Raw genomic sequence first — 13,646 nt, 5'->3', positions numbered from 1 at the left:
AGGCCTCTGGAGATTCATAAAAGCAATGATAGATGAGTGAAGCATGGGTTGGCACACGCTGGAAGAGGCATTGCAAAAGTGATTGTTTTTGGAGTGTTAAGGATAAACTCGACTCAAGCGCACTTTTAAATAAAAAGTCTAAAACCCTCTAGGAGTTAGGCGTGGTGACTGAGTTTATCCTTAAAATATGCTGCAACCAGTGACGCCAGAAGTCAATCTGCAACTTATCATTACACCGTTTTGTGTGATATCATGCTACAGAGCATAAGTGTTAAGACATCTGGGACTCCCACAACCCTTATTTACAAGACAGTTAAGGTGAAGTATGCAGTGGGAGTGCAAAGACGACATCATGAGGTGATGTACGTGCAGGGGGATAGCAGTCACACTGAATGCAGATGAGAATCGCAACTCAGAGCTCCTGTCACTAACTTCCTTTATGCAGTCTCACATCACTTTAACCTTGAACCTTACTCAAAATAAAACGGCAAATGAGATCGACTGCAATGAAAACACTGGCAACTATTGTTTATCCAGGACAGATAAGGCCTCCATCACTGATGTTCCCTCTGGAGAAAACACAAGGTCTGATGAACATCTGAGTGCCCTCATGTGGATCACGAGTGAGAAGAGGAGGAGGAGGAGGAGATTCTGGAGGGTGTTGTGGGTGGTGGAATGCTGACAGGGGCTCAGCAGACATGCCCCATCCTGACTTAGGGACCATGGTCCACTGAAAGCAGGGAAACACCACGACTGTTTAAACCAAGATAAACCAAGAGTTCAGTTTACACATCTCAACACCTCACGGTGACTGCAAATGTCTAAGAGTAACTGATACCAGAGAACACAGTGACACGCAACGAAGCACCAGCAACTATTAGCAAAACCAGGAGAAGGATGGCTGTAAATTTACTGCAGGTGCACCTAATCTTCTTAGTCTTTCACTTCAGGATTTATACTCTATATGCACTTTAGTGAGCTCGATGATAGGATTACTCCTGGCTGTTTAGTCAAAGTAATACCTGTTAGACCCCAAGCTATGTCCAAAAAATTTAGAGACCTACTCCACATCTCGCACACAAAGGTGATGAAAACAGCACAACGTCTTCTACAGAGCTAGAGAAGTCATATTAACCTTTACAACTGACAATATGAACCTTATGACCCTTGTAAATGCATTACTGCATTATGGGAAATGTAGGATGGATTTTTTTTTGCTTTTGGAGCACACCCCACATGAAAGACTAAAATTACAGATCTGTGGACCTCAGCTGTTTTGATTTTAATCACTCTTTTTTTCCCAAATAGGTCTCTTGCGAGACAAACAAGAGTCTGGAAGTAATACTAAATAAGCAGTATGCCCCTTTAACCACACATCTACATTCCAACATGAAGGGTAAAAAAAAAAACTAAGACAAGCACAAAGGAGCTACATGAACAAAAGGGCAAATAAAGAAGATCAACTTTAACCTTTACTAAGAGGCACTCAGCTTTTATTTTGCCCCGATCCCCTTCCAAAAATGAGAAAACACGATAGGAATGACAAGACGAGTAGCAGGCAAGTGACTCAATAGTGTGGAGTATGCAAGCATGGCAATACCTCACTCAACAGCAGGCGAGCTTTATCACAGCCCTTCTCACCAGACAAAACACACAGCGCTAAACAAGAACAACCCTGTTCCAAAGTTGACTCCCTGGCCCAAAACAGCACACGGCTGAGTAGGTTAAGGCATGGTGCCACATAAAACAAGCTGTGATTTACATTCCGACATGCACAGACTGCATTTTCTCAGTTATCTGTGTTATTCTGGCAAAATAAACTTTGCATTGTTTGGCGACAAATAATGAAAGAAAGGCATCCACCGAAAATAGATTTAAAGAGAGAAGAGAGTGGCTGCAAAGAACGGCGACAGAGAGTACGTTTTCATCAAACGCACACGATGCTTGTGTACCGTGTTAGAGTGGTGTGATTCAGTGCAGCAATTCTGAACCAATTGCATGACGTTGATGTGTACCAGGCTGAATATTGATTGACCACATCAATAAATACAAAGAAAGGAAAAATAGCATGTCATCTGTTTTTCACTTGGAGAGAGGCTGGATTTGGCTCCATTGTTGCAAGCTGTCTGTCTTTTTTCAGCGTATTTTTCTGTGGTGGCTTTATTCATCCAAGAACCAGAGATTTAAGAGTTGGAGCCCCTAATTTCCTACACCTGTGTTCAGCCATTGCAAATTCTTATTTGTTCTGTACTAGTTCTCCCAGGTCCTGCTGAGCAGCAGCTACCACTAAATATAAGGGACAAACATGCCAGAGAGGCCTGGTTTGGCTTCTCTGAAGGACAGAAATCTCCGAGCGCATATTTTTGTGGCATCGGGAGGCAACTGCTCTTTTGTCGTAGTTGTCATTTAATGCAAAAAATCTCAGTCTATGAGACAAAGAGTGTTTAGCAGAAGCTTTGGAGTAGGAGTAAGTAGAGACAGTTTGTTTATTTAAGTGGCAAATGGCAACGAAACGGGCTACGTACCTTGGCAAGTTCTCTCATTGGTTAGCAGCTTGTAGCCTTTCTTGCAGCTGCACTCAAAGCTACCCACTGTGTTTCGACACACATGATCACACCCCCCATTGTTCAGACGGCACTCGTCAATGTCTGTGAACAGAAAACCATAACGAGGAGCGGATACATCAAATCACTCATCGCAGCTGCAAATGAGAGAGCGCTGAACTTAAACCTACAGCATGCAATTTTTTTGTCACTTGGAAGTAGGAAAAACCTGACGATGCGTTAGCACAGAGTGGCCTATTTACACACTCAGCAGACAAATAGAAACATCATCATTTATCAGTTTTCTGGGCTTATAAGAAAATACACACACACACGAACGGCTTTAAAAAAGTTCTTAAATCTGAATAGTATGTGGGAGATGTATGTAAATGAGGCAGCTTGGACTAACAGTGCAAAACAGGACAGTCATTTCTGTGGAAATAAGCTTCAGGGGTTTCCTTGCTGGTCCTCGGATAGGCTAAAAATCAGCTTGCGTGTGACTTTAATGGAGTGCAGCTCTCACACAGTAAAGCCCCGAAGCAGTAAGGCCTCTAAATCATCATTGTCCATCTCCTTCCGATTATTCTGCTCTTTATTTCTGTAGCCAATACTGAATCGATATGTCATGTGCTGATCCCTGCTTTTCATGTTGCTCTGCCTTGGCAAGTTTGGCACCAGCTCTGATTAATTCTGAATCATCATCACAAATGAGGCATCTGTCTCTTGAGGGAGTCTTCATCATCTGGTTAAAATAAATGCATGAGAGATGGAATTAAATAATCCCATCCTTGCTTCATCTTTGTCTCAACTCCTCAGAAGTGCCTGGCCCGAAGCGAGCGTCTGTCTTCTTGTGCCAGTGCTGCCTGTGTTCATTTTCCTCTTGTTTCCTCTCAAACTAAACGAATACAAGCCAATGTATTTTTATTAGAGTTGTTAGTCTAACACTGTAAGCACACTGACACACTGCTATCCTGCTTTTGTTCACCTACATCCAATGTTTGTTTTCCCCAAGTCTCGATAATTCCACATAACATTCGGAGAGGATTAGAGATTGCACGAAGAAAAAACCACACACACACACAAAAAAACAAAACAAAAAAAAAAAAACAGCAAAATTATGCAGGTTGCTTGAGTTGAGGATGCTCTGCCAACACTCACAAAGATGGCAGTGCAGAAGAAAACTGTCGGGAAAGCTGGTGCCATGACAAAATATTTCTTAAAATATGTTGTTGAAAAGCAGAAGGTAGTGATAGATCTGTGACACCTGTATGGATACAGACTAAATAACTTGTAGTTGCAAAAGAAAATGTGGTTTCTGCAGAAAATCTAACTGGCAAGTTACAAGGGGTTCTAACTTGGGTAGGAGTGAATAACTATTTAATCATTCCTGTTGGCTGCATGTGGAGAGAGAAGCTGGAAAAATGACAAGCAGGAGAATAATTTAGTGAGAGCTGGACAGGTGCAGCTTGAATGCTGCCTGCATCCATGGGCGATGGGTGGGAATACCTTTGCAAGTCTTGCGGTCTGGCTGCAGAGTGAAGCCAACAGGACAGCTGCAGCGGACTCCTGTCACTGAATCATGACATGTGCTATCACAGCCGCCATTGTTCACTGCACAGGTCTCTGCAGGGAAACACGCATTCAGTTAGATAAACCCCACAGAAAATACAAAGTAGATTCAGTTGTGACCTACTTATTTCTTCCAATTGAAACAGCAGACATGCATACTGGTGCAACTGCAAAAACTACAAGAAACACCATTATATACACCATTACTTTTGTGAACAGGCCAAGAGCAGCATGCTGATCAAGTGTTGAGTGGTAGAGAGGAAAAAAAAAGAGAGTAAAGATAGAAACAGTAATGAATGCAGCCAATGAAAGAGATTACCAGTCAGAGAAACAAAGAGTTTGTCAATAATGAAAGGAGACAAGTCATTAGGAAATATAGCTAACACAGCCAAACATGGGAACTTCACTTGTTGTGTCTGTCTGTGCATGTGTGAGGTATGTGAGAAGGTTTGTTTCTCTTTGGTAAAAGCAAATTATGACCTCCAAAAATCCTTTTGTACTGTAGGAAATGTCTCCCCTCCATTATAAAAGGGAGAATTTTCATTTGCAGACACATGTGGACGAAACCACCAGTTCCTTCCTGGCTTTGACAAAACCTTCCAGGCATTTTGGGGATAAAAAAGCAATTTCAGCTCCCCGGTCCCTATGTTGGCTAGGCTGATTTGAAAAAGGCAGGTAGTCAGTAAGGACAGGATAGCTGAGGTCTTTTCTCTAGACAGTGACAAATTTCACACAGACTTTAATTTTAAGTAACCGTACAAGACAGAGTCGCTCTAACATCCAAGATCAGTGGATGCCTACTACTTTTGGCATCCTTATAGATGGGCTCACACACTTCAGAACAACAACAAAAAAATAATAAAACAACAGCTATCACTTTAACTTTCTGTAAAGAAACCAGTCATGTACACATCTCATCACTTCTTTTTAATGGGCAGTGGGATGTTGGCTGGCAGCCCAGCACAGCTGGAATAGTCTAGGACTTCACACTGGTAAGACGATGGCAGCTAACACACGCCACTAAAAAGGGAATGTAGCTGTTATTTCTTATTTTGTTAAATGAAGAACAAGCAACCCTTTGGGAAACACTTACCCTTGTCAGTTCTAAAATTAAAAAACTCCCTCAATATAAACTGCAACAGCCATAATCAAACTTCTCTCAAATTAAAATCTCAGTTAGAGACTAGAATGATGCATCAAAGCAAAACAGGTGCTAAAAGTGATGTAATTTAGTGTTTTACAGCCGTTTCTTGGAAAAAACACACAACACACAAGTGAATGCCATCGCTCAAGGCTAGACACGCTGTATCAATATACTAGGACAAGCTTGGAATAAATGTCAGTTCAGATGAAGCCATAAAAACAAGGTTTAAAAAAAAATAAGAATTTTGACATTGAAATGACTAGGTCTAAATGCTAAACACCATTATAAAGGATGGTTGACATTTAGCTATACTTGTGACTCATTATATAAACCTGACTATATATAGTCTATTCTTCAGCCTGCTTGCTGGCTTCAACATCTGCCTGTTGCTGTACTGTATGCTGACATGAAGTCTGCTACAGGGTTTCTTGGATGACAAATAATTTTGCTATAATCCTTGTCAAGTAAGCCCTCTACCCAATACAAAACCCTACATGTGTTTTTGTCATAGTTTTTGGAGCGGAGTCGTGTAAAAGATGAAAATGTAACCAATAAAACTCACCACTGCTCACTTCAGTACATTCTGCAACATAATAACGTCTGCTAAAAATACCAAACTTTGATTAGTATTTGCTTTTCCTATGTAAATGACATTACTGAATCACATTTAAGATTTAATTTAATTCAATTTATAGAGCACCAAATCCTAACATTAGTCATCTCAGATCACTTTACAAGAAATCTTTCAATATTTTACACATTAACCATTCAGCAAGCACTTGGTGAGACCAGGAAAAAGAAGCCATCTGCCAAGGTAAATAAATGTTTATACAGTAGTACTGAGGTCTAATAGGGTTAGACTTTTATAAAAAATTAGGCCTTTGGCAGATTTTGACTTATTGACATACCATTTTGTCCATTATTACATCGTCCTATGGGTTTCCTTCTTTAGTCAGTTTTTCCAGTGGAATGCATTTCTTCTACTGTTTCCAGCCACTGATCTGTCCTCGGAGCATCACATTTTTGCCAGTTTCCTGTTACGGCCCTTTTACATGCAACAGTCAAAACTTTGAGGAGAGGTATACCCTTCCTTCGATCATAGCAAGTATCGGTCAGAAACAAAAACATTACTCTGGGATTATTAAGAATATACAAATACATGCTCAAAAATGAGAAGAATGTTATCCCAGAACAGCTGTAGTTTTATGCATGACCAAAAAATAAAAAATAAAAATCCCTTTGCCTGCATCGTCTCCAACATTGTGGTGTAATTGTTTACTTTCACGTGAGCGGTAATAAAAAAACCGATTAGGCTTTTTCATCCAAATTCTCTCCATCATTTAGAAGGACTTGAAGATTGCTTTGCCAATCACTCTCTGGCAAGTCAGAGATTTTAAAGAAGACCAAGCATGTGCCTGGATCCCCTGTTCGCTTAGAAGCCATATAGAGGAATAGAAGATGCCACGGTAAACCTGTTGAACTTAACTGCTAAAACATTTAGAGGGAAAGGTACTTCTGTCGACAAGATTCAGCCTCATATTTTAATCAAAAGGCTTATAAAACAGTTTTCAGTCTCATGGGTTGGATTTTTGACTTCTTGACTATTCCACTTGTCTCAATAGTTTATCCTGGAAGAGCAGAGCCGAGCGTAGCCAATCAGGTCTGCTCCTCGACTGGCTCCCCGCTGGGATGTGCGCTTTCACCTTTATCATTTATCTTGTCTGAAAACAGAACCATTTTAAAGTATGCAGATGGCTCTGTTATCTTTAGTCCGCCCCAGGATAATGAGAGCAGCCATGATGAGTTTGTTAAAGGGTCAGACAAATCCTACCTTCAATTAGACGTATTTAAATCAAAAGAAATGATCACTGATTTAAGAAAATGTACGTACAAAAGAGATCAGGTCCATTTAGAAACAGACTGGAGAATGCATTCAGTCTTATAAAGACTGAACTTTGAAGCAAACTGTGGAGTTATGTGTTAAAACGGGCACCAGCATCCGTCATGTTTGAAGAAACTTCGATAAACTTTTGACAAAACAACAACCATTTCATGTTATCATGCTTTCACTGAGACCAAACCATCTTTTCTTGGTCTCGTGGTTTGGATATTTATCTTTAAAGAACAGAAACTCACTCAGTAAAACTGTTAAATGGTCTAACAGGCTTATTGGTGAGCCACAGCTGAACCCAGCAACCCTGGTATGGATAGATTACAGCAGCTGGCTGGTTTGATTTTACTTGATGACTTGCACCCTTTATATAGAGTTTCAGTTTCTAATTAGCCATCATTCAGAGAAGAAGAAGAAAAAAAAATGGTTTTGCCATCTACCTGATGCTGTGTAAATTCTCCATTATCATTTCTTCATCTCTCTCTCTTTATGTTGAGTTACGCTTATCTGTTGCCCATCATCTTAGTTATATATATATATATATATATATTTATTCATTCGAGGATGGATGACTCACTTACTGCAGGCCAGATCTACTTAGGACTACAAATGAGGCAACGTGAACCTGAACCTAAGAACGAAATGAAAGAATTCTTATAAATCTTTATAACAATTTATTTTTCTTAAATAAGACTGAGGTGGAATTTCTTTTTGAATGCGTTTCCATTACTATGTCTTCTCTTTGTAGTCAGTAAATCAGAGCGATGCTGCCTCTGATCCTCTGCAGGAGAATGATGGCTCACGATACGATACCCCAGTCACAACCCAGACTTGCGCGTGTAACACTGTGGGTTCGCATAATTGCAAAGTGCGAGCAGAGACGGTTGGCAGACGAGACGACAAGACGCTGTCAGGACATGCCTCCAAAACGCTTAGTCAGGCGGCCATTTCACCAAACTGTAATGATCATGTGTTAAGAGAGCAAAGAAATATTTTTGACATTATGGTTTTTGTGAAGAGAGGGGAGAGACGCGCACTCTGGTATGTTTGTCGGTTTGTGTGATTTGGATGCACACCAGCCACATCTACAGTGCGCTGGGCTGGGAGAGGCAATTACAGTAACAGTGGGCTGACTTTTCTAAATATCCTTCATTATAATCTGCAGGGTGTTTGCTCTGATGCTGGGCCTCTGTATTATATCTCATACAGAGAGCTTCAGCCAGTGTACACAAGCTTTTAACAGAAGCCACATGATTTTAGCTGTAGCACGTCTTCAGTTACAGCTTGTCATCAGACATTTATGACGACTGCAAACAAAAGACATCAAAGGATGAGGGGATAGAATTTAGCAAAACGCACAAGGCGAAGCCCGCTTTGGTGTTGATCGCTGATTGTCAGGTGGACGAACAAGCAGAAAACCATGCAGCCAGAGGAAAGTTACTCACATGGTACAGGGTTTCTCACATTAGGGGAGCGCTCTCTCAGTAAAATAAAGCCCACAATAAGAAAATAAAACTAAGGCTGTAAAAGTTCTGGCGTCTCGAGAAAGTTCTGGATTTGCAACCACAAAGTGGTACAGTGACAGAGAAAATTAGGAGACAAACCTTTTAAGCAGCATGCAAAAATATGTTTCTGGCTGCGTATGTCTCCATTTCAAGAAAAGAAAGAACCCTGAAACTGGGACACAAATATCTTAATATAGGTCAGACTGTTATACTGGAGAGTGTGAGGAACTCTGTGTTCGTGTACATACAACAGCAACAACTAGTAACTTAAAACACTCCCGGTTTGCTTCTTACCTTGAACGGGCTCCTACTCCTCTGAGAACAAGCCTTCTCCCTCAGTTTCTTACATGGTGTAATTAAATCGTAAATCTCTTTGATGTATCAAGGTTTGATATGTCTTCACAGATTTATGAGTTTATTTTTCCTGGCATCCTTGCCTGCATTTGTATTAAAACACAGCTCGTCCCGGAAATTGGGATGAATTGCATTAGTGATATTATCAAGGTACAATACCGATTGCCTGCTTTCCCCTCGACACGTGTTCCATTGTTCATTTTACAGCAAATGTAGTGGAACAAATTACTTTTGGCCACAACGTAGAAAAAGAAACACTGCAATTGATCATTTTCAGCAATTTTAGACACAAGTTTACATGTGTATGAAAAATCAAGTTGGGGAGTGTTCTGTGTTTTATCTTTTGTATGAAGCAGTGCTGAATCACGGACACGTTATTGGCTCCCTAATAGGCCGTGGTCATGGAGTTCGGGAACACCAAAGCTGAGTGTTTGGAAAAATTGCAAGCTTAATTTCACTCACATTAAAATACAAATAAAGACAAAGTCTTTGGTCTGTGCTCTTGATGTTTTGGAGTTTTAAAAAAAGACTACTTGCATTTGTGCTGGTACAGTACTGTGAACGAATAAATAGTTCACTCTTTCTGAAGGCCTTTCAAAGTTTGCCTTTGGAGATTGACTGCTTTTGAACTCATACTCACTCCAGTTCTTGTACCTAACCATTTTCAGAGGAATTTTTACTTTTATTTTTGGCTGTTTGTTAGGCCACTTAAACACCGACCTATGAATTATTCAAGAATAAAAAGGCAAGCGATCAAAGGAATAAACCAGTGTTGTGTCTACACATCACAGAAAAATTAGCGAAGACACAATTTTACATTGTATTTTCATTTATTATTAGGCTGCTATTGCTTATTATTCCTAGCAGCCTGTCACAAAAACATACAATTTGCTATTTTTTTTTAAAATGCCACAGATAACTTAGTTTGACAGGTGTAAAATAGTATTTTTGCACCAACGGGGGGATTATCAAACACCTATACCCAAGATGCAGTTGGCACTTCAGCTGATCCTTCTACTGTTCACTGACGTCTCATCAAAAATGGTTTCAGTGGAAGGCTAACTGTCAAGAAGCCATTCGTAAGGAAGGCAAAAAGGGAGAAAGGCTGACTGTATGTCCAATTAGGTACACAAATAGTATTTTTGCCACCCCCCCAGAAAGAGATACAACAGCGCGTTGCAGCCATCTTTAAAACAGGGTGGTTGCAGCTGTGTTACCTTGCAACATTGTCATCTGTCTTAATTTTTCAGCCTGTCATTGATCCCAAACACACTGCCAGTGCAGTAAAAGCATACTGGGAGAGGGGGGGGGGAACCCACAGGTGAATACAATCAGTTATGGATTGGCCTCTCTAGAGGCCGGACCTCAACATTATGGGATCATCTTCACAGAAAACTGAGCAAAAGGCAGCCAACATCCATAGAAACGCTTTGAACATCTTTAACGAAGCCTGGAAAATTATCCTTAAAGACTACTTAAAGAAATTAAAGATGGCTTGCTTCAGAGAATAAATGTGATCATACCAAATATTGCCTTTCAGGCTTATTAGAATTCCCCAAACTCTGTACTCTAGACTTTAAGTTACTGATTATATGGAAAAAAATTGTCCCCATGTGTGATTTATCATCATATACTATATAATTAGGTTAGATATAATTAGATGGTTAACATTTCATCGAGAATGCTGCTTCATGGAGAATGTTTTGCTTCACCCAAAAGCAGCATTATATGGGTTTTCATTTTGGCATAAAAAGGAAATAGAAAATCTGCCGGTTATTAACTTCTTAATGAAACCATTTGAGAATTACCGAGGGGAAATTTCCCGATTGTAGCGCCTCATAATTTATAAGCATATCAGTTGTTGGAAGCATCAGATAAATATAGCAGAGCAAAAGCTACAATACTGGAAGGTGGCAAATATTAACCACCTTTCTGTATCTCTATAATTTTGTATCTTGCTCGTACTGCTGGTCAGTGGCTCCCTGTTTGCAGCTGTGTTTTGAAAAGGAGTGGTTTGACACAGGCAGTGGGTGTTATTGAGAGGGCATTCACAGAAAGGAGAGGAAGGTGATTAGGTCAAGGGTCAAAGGGACGATGTGGTAAGGGGAAGGGCCTGATCAGTGTCTTCTAGGTTAGCCTCCACTATTCACCACACCTACATACCCCCAGAGAGAGAGGAGTCAGAGGAGCACATATTTACCATTAGGGAACAGCTGTGGGGCTGCCTGGGACTGGACACTCCTCTCCCCTGCATGCACGTACACACACGCATGCACACACACACACAGTTAAAACACCACTTTAGTTCTATGTACATTTAAACCACAAAGGATTTGTGTCTTACACCAAGCAGTTCTCACTCCTGACTCGTCACATACTGACACTTTGTTAAGACCCATTAATGTCACATTTTAATGCACCGAGTGTCATTCTGTCATTTTTTAATACAGAGGGTAATCTGAAAGATTTCGATAGGTTCCTCACCTTCTTATGTCTGGTTTAGGCTACATCGTATCAACTGTATTATGGCCCAAACTGTACAGAAGATCATTTTATCCTGAAAAATGTGTCTTAAATCTCTATGACTGTTGAGTTATTTCTGTAATATGAGCACAAATCTACACCAGTCATTGAAAAACTAAATATAATGAAGCAAAAGAGGAATTAGGTTGGTGGTGTAGCAAAGTGGAACTGCCAAATGGTGTAACACCATAGACAAGCCAGTGTCATTAACGTCACTTTTTATTTTTTTACATTCCTTCCCCCAAAATAGCAAGCATATGCCCTGCTCCCTAATGACATCACAAATGTTGTGGAAAAACTGCAAGCATGACTGATCACGGAACAGTACCTAGTCTGTTGTGTCTCTCAGTCACACAAAAAAATATATATTTTATGACTATAATTGCAAAATCTGATGAGTGGCCAGACAAAAACACTGTCTTGTCTGAAACTGGTCTGAAGTAGACGCCATTAAACTGTAGGCAAATGTGCTCTGTTGGCATTGTTACTGTCGCAGAATGAAAAACTGATGTAACCAAGAAGCAGAGATGCTTTTTGCAGACAGGAAAAGTTTGCCTTTGAACTTTTGGCAATTTTGCAAAACACTGTATTTTAACCTTTAATCACCAACCATCATCTTTTCCTAACCTTGGTTAGTTAACCCTAACCCATAAGCCAAGTTTATTGCCCTATCATTGCCAAGAAGCTACAGGGGGAAAATAAATCAAATCAAATTATAACAAATTTATTTAAAAAAAACAAAATGGCCCATAGACTGTACATAAATGATGGATGTATCCAGACTGAAGTATCCGTTCTGCTTTGGAAGACTCCGCTTGGGCATTTCAGTCTCCATCACCATAAACTCATCAGGAAAAACTCTACTCAGGTCATAAATGAATTTTGACAAGGATGATGTTTATTTATTTGGACATTTCTGCAATCAAATGAGTCGCCCCCTGCTGGTGATTAGAAACAGTAGACTTATGGCACTTTGTCACTGGCTTCAATTTATGCCCTTTAAAATGTGACCAAAATGGGTCCTGAAAAATCATCATTATTTGACGAGTTGCCAGCAGCAGTGAGCTGGCTATGCAAAATGAGAACTAATTTGATGCTCTGCACCTTATTCCCAGCATCATGGTAACTCTGTTTCCCAATCCATTCTTACTGGAAAATAAATACTGTGTGAAGACAGCCTAACACCTTTAATGGGAAATGTGTTTGTTTCTTTCTTTATTTCTTCTTTTACAGAGGGATGGGGGAGGGGAACACCCTGAAGACATGGCCTTTACCACCATTCTCCTGCTGCACAGTTAATGGAGGGGATTGTTTTTACCTTGATAAAGATGGGCATATTTTATTAATGGCATGGAACACAATCTTGTGTATTTGAAAGCAGACACAGTGGAAAAGTCAACTGAGAGCTGGATGTTTTGGTATTTATTTTTTTATTTTTTTTATTTTTATTTTTTTAAACGTAGGTCATGAAAACCGTTACTGAATAAATGCTTTTCATTTTTCAGGTTTGACACACTGTTGCCTCAGCACACATTGAGCTTAGCCTGATAGTTGGCACAGCCACAAACGGCACAACTTGTTTCTGATCTCCGCAGCATGTCAGAAAAATGCTACAAGGCCACTTTTTCAGGTCATCCAACTATCGCTGGGTAGTAGGAGGCTGAGGTATGTTCACATTATCCCATTTACCGAGTGACAGGTTGTGCTCACACGTTATATATTTCCAGAAGGCTTCAGAACACTCACCAACTCATACAGAAACCAGTTCAGTGAAATGAATAACGAGAATTAATGAAAAGCATCATGGAGTAGGGAATAAGGTGGATTGCATGGATGATAAGGGACTGCCTCTCTTGCATTAAACAAATCATTAATGTTCATTTATGCTGGAAGGTGATAATGACATTAGAGAATGACATTATGCTGTTGCAAAAGAAAACAGGCGCTCGCTGGTAACAAATGAACAAACAGATTAATCATTTCCAAATCCTGTCAACAAACTGATAATGAAAGTTCTTGCTCTAAATTAAAGGGTGACATTTCAAGGCAAAAGTGTTACCTTGCAACATGCACTCATGCAAATACATATTCCACATAGCGCAAAGAAAAGGCAGCAG

General features: G+C 40.0%; 1 protein-coding gene across 3 annotated transcripts in view; it reads right to left on the bottom strand.

The window, feature by feature from the left end:
- Positions 1–13,646, bottom strand: part of scube3 (signal peptide, CUB domain, EGF-like 3) — a 74,908-nt gene that overhangs the window by 12,317 nt on the left and 48,945 nt on the right. For 2 of the 3 annotated variants that reach the window (XM_082517802.1, XM_082517804.1), the window contains 3 exons: positions 11,207–11,254; positions 4,050–4,166; positions 2,526–2,648 (listed from right to left, as the gene is read on the bottom strand). In XM_082517802.1, coding sequence (XP_082373928.1) covers positions 2,526–2,648; positions 4,050–4,166; positions 11,207–11,254 — 288 coding nt within the window. The remainder of the gene's footprint in view (positions 1–2,525; positions 2,649–4,049; positions 4,167–11,206; positions 11,255–13,646) is intronic. The other variant, XM_082517803.1, reaches the window with a different exon arrangement.

The sequence above is a fragment of the Aulonocara stuartgranti genome (genome assembly GCF_965226115.1).
Source record: "Aulonocara stuartgranti genome assembly, chromosome: 20".
NCBI classification, from domain to species: Eukaryota; Metazoa; Chordata; class Actinopteri; order Cichliformes; family Cichlidae; genus Aulonocara; species Aulonocara stuartgranti.
Note: the sequence above shows the minus strand (reverse complement) of the source record. Positions and strands in the feature narration are given on the sequence as shown.